This window comes from Martes martes, assembly GCF_963455335.1.
Source record: "Martes martes genome assembly, chromosome: 1".
Taxonomy (NCBI): Eukaryota; Metazoa; Chordata; class Mammalia; order Carnivora; family Mustelidae; genus Martes; species Martes martes.
Window position 1 is genome coordinate 1256910 of NC_137888.1, and position 13325 is coordinate 1270234.

Consider the following 13325-nt stretch of genomic DNA (forward strand, 5'->3'; position numbering starts at 1 on the left):
AAGCGACGCCGGGAGAGAGTGAAGAGCAGACCGTTCCTGTGCGACAGACTCGGTCTCTGTAGCGAGACACAGAGGACGACTTCGCGCTCTCCATCTCGCAAATGCTGTTTCACCATCTTTGCACAGGTACGTGCACACCTTGCACACACACGCTGTGATAAGAACACTCCTGACTGTCACAAATGAGCTTCCTTCCAGGGCCTTAGAACATCCCCTCAGCAACAGGACCCTGGGCGCAGTCCTGGCCAACACGGCGCTGGTCAAGCCACGCCCGAGCACCTGTCCTGTGCCCGGCGTCGCAGACGGCTGGCCGCTGAAATGAAACAGACCGTGGAGGCCATGTGGGGAAAGCGATTTTCTGCGTCATGGGAAATGCGCGTCCTAACATGCGACAGGACACTGACGCGTGTCCCCTCTCTCCCAGGGCAGGCTCCACGCGTGCGGACACTCGGGGGCCCTCACCACCAAGTTTTAGCAGAGTCAGCATTTTTTCGTAAAAGATAAAGGTTAAAGTCAGAAAGCCATAAAATGTGATCAGAAACAACCACTGGTTTTCTCCATTTTGCATAATTTACGTGCTCTAACAGACATGCCTTCAACTCAAACACCGTGCTGCTCTCCTTCAGCTAAGGGCGAGCTAGTAGCCAGCACCACAAACCAGGGAGCGTGCACACGACGCCAAGAAACACATGTGTTAGTTTGGGGTTACGGTTTTAGTTCTGAGCTTTAAAAAAGTGAGCAAAATGATATTTTCAAAAGGATAAAAATACCTTAATTGTGTCCCTTAAAGAGAGGTGAACTGAGAAGTTAGGACCCTTGCACTCGAGAGCTCCTGCTCCCCTCACCGGTCACCACTGAGCTGCTAAAGGGAACACGGCAAACAAGTCTGTGACCACGGGCGCTCAGGACCGGCCGCCGCCGCCCGCCGCCCCGTCCCGGGGGCACACAACTCCATCCCCAGCCTCCCTCTACAGGAGGCAGCTCGGCATCCCTGAGTCTCTCCCTCTGACATGGGACGTGAATATGTACATACAAGGCAAAGAAAGACGGTGGGTGCCAAGTCCAGGCTGTAATTTATCTACAAAGGCTTTTAGTCCGTAAAGAGAGGAACGAGGACCCACTTCAGTGGCCTAGAGGCCCTGAGACACAGCCTCCCGCTCTCTGTTCTGACAGAGAAGAGCTTCCCTACAGCGTTTTCACAGGTGAGACCCCGACGTGGCCCGGCCGGGTCACAGGAACACGGAGCCTGAGATCCCGACACGGCCCGGCCAGGTCATAGGAACACAGAGCCTGAGAGCCCGACACGGCCCTGTAACAGTCACAGGACACCGACACAGCCGCGCGGCCCAGCCTGGTCCCGGGAACATGGAGCCTGAGAGCCCGACGTGGCCCGGTCACGGTCACAGTCACGGGAACACGGAGCCTGAGAGCCCGATGCGGCCCGGTCACGGGAACACGGAGCCTGAGAGCCCGACGTGGCCCGGTCACGGTCACAGTCACGGGAACACGGAGCCTGAGAGCCCGACGCAGCCCGGTCACGGTCACGGTCACGGGAACACGGAGCCTGAGAGCCCGACGCGGCCCGGTCACGGTCACGGGAACACGGAGCCTGAGAGCCCGACGCGGCCCAGTCACGGTCACGGTCACGGTCACGGGAACACGAAGCCTGAGAGCCCGACGCGGCCCGGTCACGGTCACGGGAACACGGAGCCTGAGAGCCCGACGTGGCCCGGTCACGGTCACGGGAACACGGAGCCTGAGAGCCCGACGCGGCCCGGTCACAGTCACAGTCACGGGAACACGGAGCCTGAGAGCCCGACGCGGCCCGGTCACGGTCACGGGAACACGGAGCCTGAGAGCCCGACGTGGCCCGGTCACGGTCACGGGAACACGGAGCCCGACGCGGCCCGGTCACGGTCACGGGAACACGGAGCCTGAGAGCCCGACGCGGCCCGGTCACGGTCACGGGAACACGGAGCCTGAGAGCCCGACGCGGTCACAGTCACAGTCACGGGACACCGACGCAGCCACGCGGCGCAGGCACTTGCCACTGAGCAGGGGCTTGTTGAGCACGTAGAGCGGGGGCAGGTCCTCTATGCCGCAGAGCCGCTGGTACATGGCCCTGGAGAGGTGGTCGCCGTGGTAGAGGCTGCCCAGGATGATACTCGAGAAGTAGATGGGCTCCACGAAGATGCTGAGCAGGGACCCCTGCACGCCCACCACGTTCCACCTGCGGGCAGAGGGGGCACACTGTGAGTGGAGGGGCTCCGTGCCGGGCGACACCACAGCCCTGCGCGGCACAGCTGCCTGCACACAGACGTCCTTCCCGGTGAGCAGACCGCACAACCGGGAAGAGGCGGCACCCAGGAGTGACACCGAGCGAGCCTGCTCCGCAGTTCTTCAGGACTGTGCCGTGGCCTCTGGCCACTCTACCTCCTGCAACGCGTTCCTGAGGCTCAGTGCTGGGGAGGGGTCCACGAGCCACATTTCTTGGGAGAAAAACCAAAAGAGCAAGTACGTTTTTCTTACTTCCAATAAAAGCAATGGCAGAGGAGATCTTGAAAACCTCAAACTGGCCGCTTGCTGCTCCCTGGTGACAAGGTTTGAGATGCTGGGGGAGGCTAGGGCGGGAGGGGAGGGCGAGCTCCCCGCCGCCCTGGGTCACGAGTCACGGCGCCATTCCCGTCGCTGGCAACCTAGGCCTTCTGCTCCCGCGCACCTGCCCGCTCACCGGCAGGCCGTCCTCCTTCCTGAGTCCCACAAACAGCAAGAAGCCCGTGGTGCTGGGTGCCGAGGCCACGGCGACAGGGAAGGCCCCGCCCCGTGTTCCTGGGGTCAGGGGCCGTCTGGACCGAGGGCAGGAACAAGACAAGACACGTGATCAAGAACATAACCAGAGACGAGATTGATTGGAGAGAAAGCGGGATTCCAAGGAGAAGACACGGGGGTGCCGACCTCAGGGAAGGCTCCCGAGGGGAACCCTGACGCTCAGGCCCAGGAGGGACCCCCGAGAGGGGCCCCGTCAGACCCCAGAGGGGGCCACAGTGGCAGCGGGAGGAAGACCAGGGGAAAGCGGGCCAGGCCCAACGGCCGCCGCCCGAGAGCCGCCGGGAGCCACGAAGGACTCCGGGCAAGGCAGCAGCACCGTGTGACTTCGCGGGAAGATTTCTGGAGACGACTCCCCTGCACGCCGCTCGGGGAGGCAGGAGCTACGGGGGGAGGCTGTTGGGGGCAAAACTGACAGGAAGGGAGGCCCATGGGCTCAGGTTCGGGGCTGAGGGTCTGGGCAGGCTGGGGGGGGGCTGGGGTGCCGAGCCCCTCTCCGCTCCCTGCGCTGCCCTCACCGCGAGGCCACTGTGGCCGCACCGTGCTTGTACTTCGGGCCCAAGTCCAGTGGCCCCCCGGCCCTTGTGGAAAGGGGCAGAGGGCAGTGCCCAGTGGGTCACCACCGGCAACTGGTGGTGGCACAGGGCCCACGGCCCACACTCCTGACCCACCCAGCTCCATGCTCCGCGCTGGGGCCAGAGCTGCAGAGTCACGGGTGGGCGCCTAGCAGAGCTGGCGACCCCCTGTCAGAACGGACCCAGGAGGCGCCATCTTGCCATCGCCCCTGCTGGACCACAGATCTCAAGTCGCAGGTCCCCACCTGCTCCACCGCTGTCTCCCACAGAGACCACGGCTCCCACCCTCAGTGGCCCGTCCCAGGAGAGCCGCCGTGGGACCCTGTGAACACAGGCCAGGCCAGCCCACGCCTGTGCACAAACCCTCCAACACTCCCGTCTTCCCCCTAGAAATCACGGTCATTTCAAAGGCCCCTCCACCCCATCTGGCCTGGCTGCCCTCCCCCACCATTCCCCTCCCAGGCGTGGGCCACCAGGGGTAAGGGGGCTTCTGACCCCTCCTCCCAGGCCCTCCAGCCTGGAGCCCGTCCCCAGCAGTCTCCGGGCCACAGTGCCCGCACCTCCCGGTCTCTGCAGGAGTCCGTCTCCGCGGGGGGCCTCCACCCGCCACAGTGGACTTCCCACCCCCGCCCCGGGGCTCTGGTCCTCATTATCTGTCTCCACTCCCACCTCCAGCGTGCAAGCTCCAGGAGGGACGCGCGGGCTTCCGTCTCCCTCACTGAGACCGCGGGGCACCGGAACCGCGTACCTAATAAAACCCGCTGACGGGATGGACCCCAGTCCCCCACGTTCCTCCCACCCCCTGGAAAGGAAGTTCAAACACAGATTTTCCCACCTTCCAAGAAAAAGCGTGAAATGGCTCCATGCTAACAAAAACCACAGGGCACCCCTTCTTATGTGAATCCAAGCCTCTACGGGGTTTAGACCATCTCGAGCGGAATCCAGCTTCCCAGGGCAAACCCTGAAGCGTGATCCTGCGGAACCCTGCGATTGTGCCGAGTCAGTAATCCTGAACACATGCTCCGTGAAGAATTCTAGCAGCCACGATGGCTCTGTGGAGGCCCCGGGCGGGGACGCGTGGGACGCCGGCACGTCTGCAGACGGGCTCTGCCAACGCGCCTCACGGAGCATGCGGAGGGCCGGGAGGGCGGAGGCAGCCGGGCTCCCGATGTCGCCAAGCAAACCTCTGCAAAGACGCGGGCCAGGTGTGCCCACCCGCCTACGCCTTGGGGCCTGCTCAACCCCCCCCCCCCGAGGGCGCCAGGGTCTCCAGCGGAGAGCTGGCTGATACTGGGAAGAACCCGCAGGTGTCCGGGTAAAACGGCCTCTCCCCACCCCACCCCGCCCAAAGTGATTTCTCCGAGGCCAGGGCTCACAGCTCTGTTGCCCTGGGTCCCCTCTCCTCTCCACTGCCCTGCTACCCAGCAGAGTGGAGGGCACCCGCCTCAGGTAGGAGGTCCCTGCTTCCTCCCCCCTTCCCTCCATGCAGCTGAGGGCACGAAGGTTGTGGTCGTGGGAACCGAGCCCCCGCTCCTTCTGGATAGGACTCGCTGTGCGTCTCCCCTGGCCCCGTGGCTACCCTCTCATCACGGGCCCCCACCAGACAGACAGACGGCACCTGGTGACCCCCAGAGGCAGGGCTCCTCCTGCCTCCTCACGCCCAGCCTGCCCACTGCCCCAATCCCGTGCTCTTCTGTCCCGTCCAACGGGGACGTCTGTGGCCCGGGGTGATGGCCCTCTGTAAGGGACATGGGCAGTCTCGCCTTCCAGAGGGGCCACCCGGGATGCTCTCACTCCCTCGGGGCAGGGACAGGACAGCAGCCGGCTGGCAACACCCTGGCCGCCACAGCATTTCTGAACGACCTTCTAGCCGCCCGGCCCGTGCTGCTCCCTTCAAGCCTACCTGAGTCTATGCTGTTGAGGTGACCCCAAGAGGGTGGGGGCCGGTCCGGGAGACTGGAGGGCTGGGCCACCCAGCCCCACCCCCGCACCCCACCCCCACTCCTGGGGAGGGCAGAGGGCTGGAGCTCCCGTCAGGCACCAGGGACCAAGGACTTTTTCTCTGTTGTCTTCCAAAATAGTTTCTTTACTGTTTCCTTCTTTCGATGTATTGGGATTTGTTCTCTCTGTAAGTGAGCAGCCGTGGGGCTTTCTGTGATCTGCTTACAGTCATTTTCTAATTTCCACTGTGGTTCCTTCTGGGAGTCACGGAGCTGCGGCGGACATACATACCGCGCATGGTAAGGCACACACGGGGTAAAAGGTGTGTGTTTGCTTGTTTTGAAGCAGGCTCCAAGCCCAGCACAGGGCCCAGCGGAGGGCTCGAACTCACGACCCTAAGATCGAGACCTGAGCTGAGATCAAGAGTCGGACCCTTAACCAAGCCTGAGCCACCCAGATGTCCCAAGAGGTGATCTGTGTGTGTGCTCTTGAGATCATCACCCCCAAAGCCCTCTCAGACCTTGTCCTGCGCCTGCTCCGCTGCGCCCCCACCTCCGGCCCCTCCCTGGGCAACCCTGGCCTGCCTTCTGTCGTGGGGGGTTGGTGCACACTCTCTAGGCGGTCTGCACATGGAACCACCCAGCAAGCACTCCTGTCTGGTTTCTCGCACTTTGCATCATCATTCTGAGCATAGCCGAGGCGCACAGGGCGTCACTGCTCATTCTCCTCCCCAAGGAGTAGCCCACGGCACGGACACACCAGCACACGTTCATCTACCTCCCTACAGACGGCCGTCCGGGTTGTTCACACTTCTGACTACAAGGACAGCCGCTAGGCACGCACACGTGTGACTCTGGACGTGCGCTAGACACATCTTTAACTTTTAAGACACCGCTGAACTCTGCACGAGTGCTTGTGCCACCTGTATGCCCGCCCTCGGCGGCTAAGGGCACGGGTCCCCGGCATCGCCGTCCACACCGCATCCACTCAGAGTTCTGGCGGGTGTGTTTTGTGTCTCGCGTGCGTTCCCAGTGAGGATGGGGCTGATGGTCCCCTTGACGTCTTCTTTGATGAAGTGTCCATTCAGATGTTTTGCCCATTTTAAAATTGCTTTTCCCCCATGTTGAGTTTTGAGGGTCTAAATTTTAATAATGCAAACAGGCCCTTTATCAGATACCTGATTTGTGAATATTTTCTCCCAGTCAGTGACTTTATTTCTCATTCTTTCGATGGTGTGTTTAAAAGAGTCTGGGGCATCTGGGTGGCTCAGTCGTTTAAGCGTCTGCCTTCGGCTCAGGTCATGATCCCAGTTCCTGGGATCGAGCCCCATGTCAGGCTCCCTGCTCCGCGGGGAGCCTGCTTCTCCCTCTCCCACTCCCCCTGCTTGTGTTCCCTCTCTTGCTGTCTTTCTCTATCAAAAGTTAAATAAAATCTTTCTAAAAAATTAAAAATACAGAAGAGAAATAATTTTAATCTGATGAAGTTGAGTGCTTTTGGTACTTTATGTAAGAAGGCGCCTACCCCAACTGCAGGCCCCTTGCTTTCTTCTACAACTTTTACACATCTCAGTCTGTGATCCATCTGGAGTTAACTTTTATGTGTGGTGCAGAGTATGAAGTTCATTTGTTTGTTTTTACATATGGATATCTAATTTTCCCAGCACCGCTTGTTAAATAAAAAGACTTTTTTCCACACTGAATTAGCACCGCACTTGGGTCAAAAGTCAGTGCGACTAACACGGACAAGTGGAATCTGAAATCACACACAAGCCCATTTACACTACTGGCATCAACAGTTAAATACTTAGGCATGAAGCTAACAAAACACATACAAGATCTATATGAGGAAAACTACCAAACTCTGATAAAAGGATCAGAGAAATAAGTGGGGGAGATATTCCATGTTCATGGATAGGTATATATACCCAACACGTCAGGATGTCGGCTCCTCCCAACTCCACACAGATTCAACGAGTCCCAGTCAAAGGATTTTGCAGGTACTGACAAATGGATTCTGAAGTTCAAGTGGAGGCAAAAGACCCAGAAAAACCAACACGGACAGCACAGGAGGAGAACGACGCTGAGCCCAAGACTGCAGCTTCACGACCGACGATAAAGCTACAGCAATGGTGATGCTGTGATTCCTAAGAACCGTATCTGGCCTGACGTATACTTGGTCTCCATTCCTGCTTCCCAGCTCATGGCTCCTAAAGCCCTTGGGATTTCCCGAGTGAGGAGAGCACTTAGCGGTGTCTTTTGCTACGTGAATGAGGTAAGTTTTAGAAGCTCTTGAGGACGAGGGTGGAACCTCTAGCCCCATCCCCCGATCTCCCAGGTGCAGAGAGGGGCTAGAGACCGAGTTAATCACCAACGGCCAATGATCTGGGGCACCTGGCTGGTGCAGCTGGTAGAGCCTGCGCCTCTTGATCTTGGGGTCATGAGTTTGAACCCAACGTTGGGTGTAAAGATTATTTAAGAAATTTAAAAAAATTTTTTAGAAATCACCAATGGCCAATGATTTAATGAATGGTGCCTGTGTAATGAAGCTTCCATAAAAACCCCAAAGGACAGAGCTTGAAGCCTCCGGGTTGGTGGACACGTGGATGTGAGGAGAGCAAAGCACCCGGAGAGAGCTCGTAAGCTCCCTCCGAGGCCACGTAAGACCCTCTCCCCGTGCCCTGCCCTCCGTGTCTCTTCATCTGCCTGTTCTGAGTTAATCCTTTTCTAATAAGCTGGTGATTAATGAGGAAAATGTTTCTCTGAGATCTGTGAGCTGCTCCAGCAAACTAATCGGACCCAAGGAGGAGGGCCTTGAGATCCCCAACTTACAGCTGGCCTGTCAGAAGTGCAGGCGAGTCGCAGGACACCCAGCGGGTGCCGAGGACTCCTTGTCAGATGTGAGGGACTGACCCTCCCCCATACACACCAGAACGGATTCAAAATCCAAACGGTATGACGGTGTAGTGCGGCAGAACAGCAGACAAACGAACCCCGGCAACAGAACGGAGCCCAGAGACAGACCCGCAGAGATGCAGTGAACGATCCTTGATGAAGACACGAAGGCAACACGAGGAGGCCACCAGAGCGTCTTCAGCAAGTGTGGCCCAGCGACCGACCACCCACGCGCAAACACGGATCCCGACACAGACCTAACGCCCCTCCCGACTCACTCACAGCAGGTCACAGACCTAAACGTAGAATGCAAAACTGGAAAACTCCTTGAAAAGACCTCAGGAGACAATCTGGACGACCCCAGGTCTGGTGATGACTTTTCTAAGCACCAGAAAGGCACAACCCATGAAAGAAACACTGACAGGCTGGACTGCCTTAAAATTCAAGACTTCAGTTACACACAGTATCCACGGAATGAGAAGACAGGCCACCGAAAATTCTGCAAAAGATACGTCTCATAAAGGATTGTTACTTAAAATATACGGAAAAAACTCCTAAAACCCCAAAAGAAAACAAACTACCCCATTAAAAAATGGGTGAAAGGTCTTAACAGACAGATCACCATGTTTGTAGCTCTTGTGAGCTAAAGTGAGCGTGGGCGAGGGTGGGCGACGTGGGCGGCGTGGGCGAGCGTGGGCGAGGGTGGGCGACGTGGGCGAGCAAGGATCTCTGGGAGACCCGGCTCTCAGGTCTTCGGGGCAAATCCCCAGAAGGGGAATCACGGGGTCACACCGTAATTATATGTTTAACTTCTTAAGGAGCCAATATTCCTGGATGGATCGATTTAACTTTATGTTAATTCTTTCCATTTCCACCCATGATTTCACAAGTCCACACAAAATCTAAGCAAGACATCTGGTGACACTTGACGAGCAGATTCTAAAACATTCTCGGAAGGACAGAGGTGCGTCAAAAGACTCGGATGACGGAAGAGCAAACGACGACAGCGCTACCCAGCGAGGCCTGCACACACCCCGAAATGCCAGAAGGGTAAACACTGTGGGGTCTGTACAGTCACGCCTGACTATGAGCTAACAGTGATCCGAGAGGCTGGGAACAGACCCGTCTCTGGAGCACAGTTCCGCACGCAAGAGAAATGCCTTCACGGATCAACGAGGAAAACGAGGCCAATAATTCAACAAATAGTATCTGGGAAACAGATTCGCTGTATTAAAATAACAAAGCCAAATTGTGACTTACAGTACAAACATGTTATGGGCCTGAATTTGAAAGTAAAATGATAAAAATCTCAGAAAAAGGTATGGAAGAACATTTTTATGTCCTTAATTTGAGAAGGAATTTCTTAAATAAGATCCTGAAAGTGCAAATCACGGGGTGAAACATTGATGCATCAGGTATAACAACATGAAGGGTTTCCGTTCAGTAAGAGCACGGCACGGACCAAGACAAGACATGGGTTTGGACTGGAGAAGACACGGAACTTTCTTTTTCCCAAAGATTTTATTTATCCATTTGAGAGAGAGAGAGAGCGAGCATGAGACGGGAGAGGTCAGAGGGAGGAGCAGACTCTCCATGGAGCTGGGAGCCGGATCTGGGACTCGATCCCGGGACTCTGGGATCTGACCTGAGCCAAAGGCAGTCACTTAACCAACTGAGCCCCCCACGTGCCCCGACACGGAACTTCTGAAACCGTCAAGGACGGCAGTACAAACCGCACGAGGAACGTCTGCAGACCAAGAGGGAAAAAGCACGAGATCCCAAAGACGAATGGGCAGAGGGTATCGCCAGGCAAGTCTGATGAGAAAACTGCCACCCCACGCGCCCAGCAGACACCAGTTTTCAGATGAGGAGGAGACTGGTGTCGCACACAGACGGTGGAGGTGTGAACCGTGTGAGCTCTGGGGCGCGTCTGCTATCGTCTGAGAAGTTCCCCACGAGTGCAGCAGAGATCCTGGATGGCAAAGGTCTAGAATGAGCTACACTCACGGAAACTCAAGGCTGATCCAGAGGAGAGTCAGGGCAGACCCAAGGCTGGTCGGTGAGGGAACAGACAGGGCACGGTCCATGACAACGACAGGGTCTTTGCAGAGCTGAGAAGTGATCAGCCCACTACTCATTACAGCATCGGGGACAGTCCCCGAACACTGGCTTGAGTGAAACTGTGAGACGCAGAACAGCATTTAAAGCCGAATTCCGGGGGCGCCTGGGTGGCTCCGTGGGTCAAGCCTCTGCCTTCGGCTCAGGTCATGGTCTCAGGGTCCTGGGATCGAGCCCCGCATCAGGCTCTCTGCTCAGCGGGGAGCCTGCTTCCCCCCTCTCTCTGCCTGCCTCTCTGCCTACTTGTGATCTCTCCCTGTGTATCAAATAAATAAATAAAATCTTCAAAAAAAAAACCAAACTCAATTCTATCTCTAAAGATTACAACATACGCATAAATACCCCAGCATGACATGTGCTTTTCATGCTGCACACACACACACACACACGCACACGCGCACGTGCACGTGGACGTGAAAGTGAACGGAGAGCAGACACGAAGGGCACGTGATAGCAAAGGTGTCATGGTGGGCGCAGTGGGCACCTGCGCGTGGGGGGCAGCGGCCGCGCGTGAGGAGTCAGGTTCCAGGCCTGAAGTTCCGTGACAAGGTCCACTCAAGAAAACCCGCCCGGGAGGCTCACAGACCACCGAGAGGGGCGCGGTGGGTACACGCACGCGGGGCCGACCGCTCTGGAAGGGCAGACGGGAACACGCTCGCGGCGGGCGGCACAGCAGGGATGGGAAGACGGACGAGATCTTAGCCTCACGGGCTCTGTACCGTTAACTCTCTGCCATCCACCTACCATCGACCTATGTTACTTTGTTTTTCTTCCAAGTAGACATTGGTTAAAAACTAAGACCTACTGGAACTAACGCCAGCATCGGAGGAAGTGATCACCCGGCCTGGACATCTGTCACACGAAGGTGAACAGTGTGTCTGCGGCAGCCCAGCCTCGCCCGCAGCCACCCCCGGCCCGGACACTAGGGACACCTGCACTCCCAGTAACCCCAAGCGGAGGTCAGCAGCAAGCAGGACCGCTTTGGTGGCACCCGGGAGGAATGAGGACACCGTCCCCTCAGACGGTGGCAGACGGTTGTAAAGTCACCGTCTGTAGCCCCTGGACTCCGCAGAACCCGCACGTGTGAACACAGACGCAAAGCAGCGCGAGCGGCCCGGGGCCTCCGGCACGCGGGGCCCAGCTCGATCCCCGCCAGGGAGGAGCCCCAGGCCTGCAGAGAGCGCGGCGGGCCGGAGCCAGGAGCCCGCGGCCGGGGGCCTTACCGTGCCATCTTGTCGCTGCAGGACATGGTGAGCAGCCTCTCGCCCTGCAGCACCCCGTCCCACGTCTGCAGGCTCGCGCTGGATCGCACAGGAATCGTGCCTTCGCCAGACTCTATTTTCGTCCGCAGCTGTCCTCTGGCCTTGCGGTTTGGGTGTCTGTCCGCTGGTTCTAGGAGAGGGAGGCCGGGTGAGTGTCCTCGCGGGCAGCAGCCCCGGGACGGCTGACGTCAGCTCGCAGCCCTGTGCACGTGCTTCCGTCTCTCCGACACGGACGTACGCGGCAGCGAGAACTGGGCAGGACAGGCTGCACTACAGACCGAATCCGTGACACTGGCCTCTCCAGGGGTTAGGGAGAAAGGGCTTCCATTTGAACCAAAACGATTTCTCTCATTAAAAAGGAGCTGGCGCAGAGAGGACAATGCGAAAGTGTGCTAACGTAGAAGACGGGTGCTTGAGCGCCACGTCCTCTCCCTGCATCTTTAAACTTTCAAAAACAAATCACAGCGATGCTGCAACGATGATGCGGTGAGAGGAAGCGGGCACGCACAGCCACCTAACGTGGTATCTCTGGGTTACGTGAACACGGGCGCCCAGAATGTTTCCTTACATTGTACGACATGCAGCAATTTCCCATAGTGGGCACGTGTTTCCTTGGTAATCAAGGAGGATGACGACCTCAGATGCTGACCTGGAGTTGCCTCCGCTTAGGAGAAGGGACCAACGAGGACACAAGTTACTCCACAACGGAAGCACGGACCTGGCGCGACGACGCACCAGGGCCCCCTTGTCGCTCGCGTGTGCTGCTTCTGACGTGCCCGCCACAGCCCGCAGGTACACGCGCACCAGACCACAGCGCGCCCGAAGCCCAGAGGCGGAGAACGGACGGCTCGAATTTAAATACGAGTCTGACTGAGCAGCCTCGCTCTAACCCGTTAGCGCACCGAGGGCGCCGCTCGGGTTTCCTCGTCCGATTATTCCTTGAAAAGAGAAACCTCGTGCTTTTATATATCCCGTCAGAGCCACGCTCGAAGCCAGAAATTTCAACAAAAAGAAGAGAAGGACGCTAACGGAGGTCTGCTCTGCTGTCACCCCGTAACCCGAGCCTCCCGGAGACGCGCCGGCCGAGCCCCGTACCTTCCAGGATGGGCTCGTGCGGCGAGAAGATCCTGGCGTCCCCGCAGGGCGACGTGCTGATGTACAGGTGGAACTGAACGCTGTCCCTGAGCTTCAGGCCTCCGCGCTCCGACTTCTGAAAGATGGACCGCTTCTGATCGTCTTTGCTACTAGAAGGAAGAGTTGCAAAAATCAACTTTAAAGCCGCTCACAGCCGAACTTTTGTCCGTCGTAAACGTACGACGACTGTCAGAGGCCACTGCTTTCAACGGGGTACGGATGCGCTCGGACTGGGACGCTTCCGTGTTGATGAGCGCAACACAGCTAATGACCGAGTCCGCCAACAAAGAAGCCGTCGGAACGGCATGAGCGTCCCTTCTCCCCATTCAGAACCTCGACACGGACAGGCGGCACGTAAGGAGCGGCTCGGTAAAGAAAAGCAGCTCAGACGGGACTAGGACGAAGGGCCCCGGGCCCCAGGCGGCTCGGCTCTGCTCAGGCTCCCGCTGCGCCCAGAAGCTCGCCGCCCCGAGCACAGACCCCAGACCGACGGCCGCAGAGCCGCGAGCACATGGGCGCACACGCGTGTGTTCGCCCCCTGGACTCGGAAGCCGGAGCATCACGGGAAAACAGGACCC

At 58.1% G+C, this 13325-nt stretch overlaps 1 protein-coding gene across 1 annotated transcript in view; it reads right to left on the reverse strand.

The window, feature by feature from the left end:
• The window catches only part of ADARB1 (adenosine deaminase RNA specific B1), an 82314-nt gene that overhangs the window by 21600 nt on the left and 47389 nt on the right, over window positions 1-13325 (reverse strand). Inside the window, exons 6-8 of the mRNA XM_080828416.1 lie at window positions 12709-12857; window positions 11575-11743; window positions 2049-2230 (exon numbers count right to left, since the gene is read on the reverse strand). Of these exons, the coding sequence (XP_080684542.1) occupies window positions 2049-2230; window positions 11575-11743; window positions 12709-12857 (500 nt within the window). The remainder of the gene's footprint in view (window positions 1-2048; window positions 2231-11574; window positions 11744-12708; window positions 12858-13325) is intronic.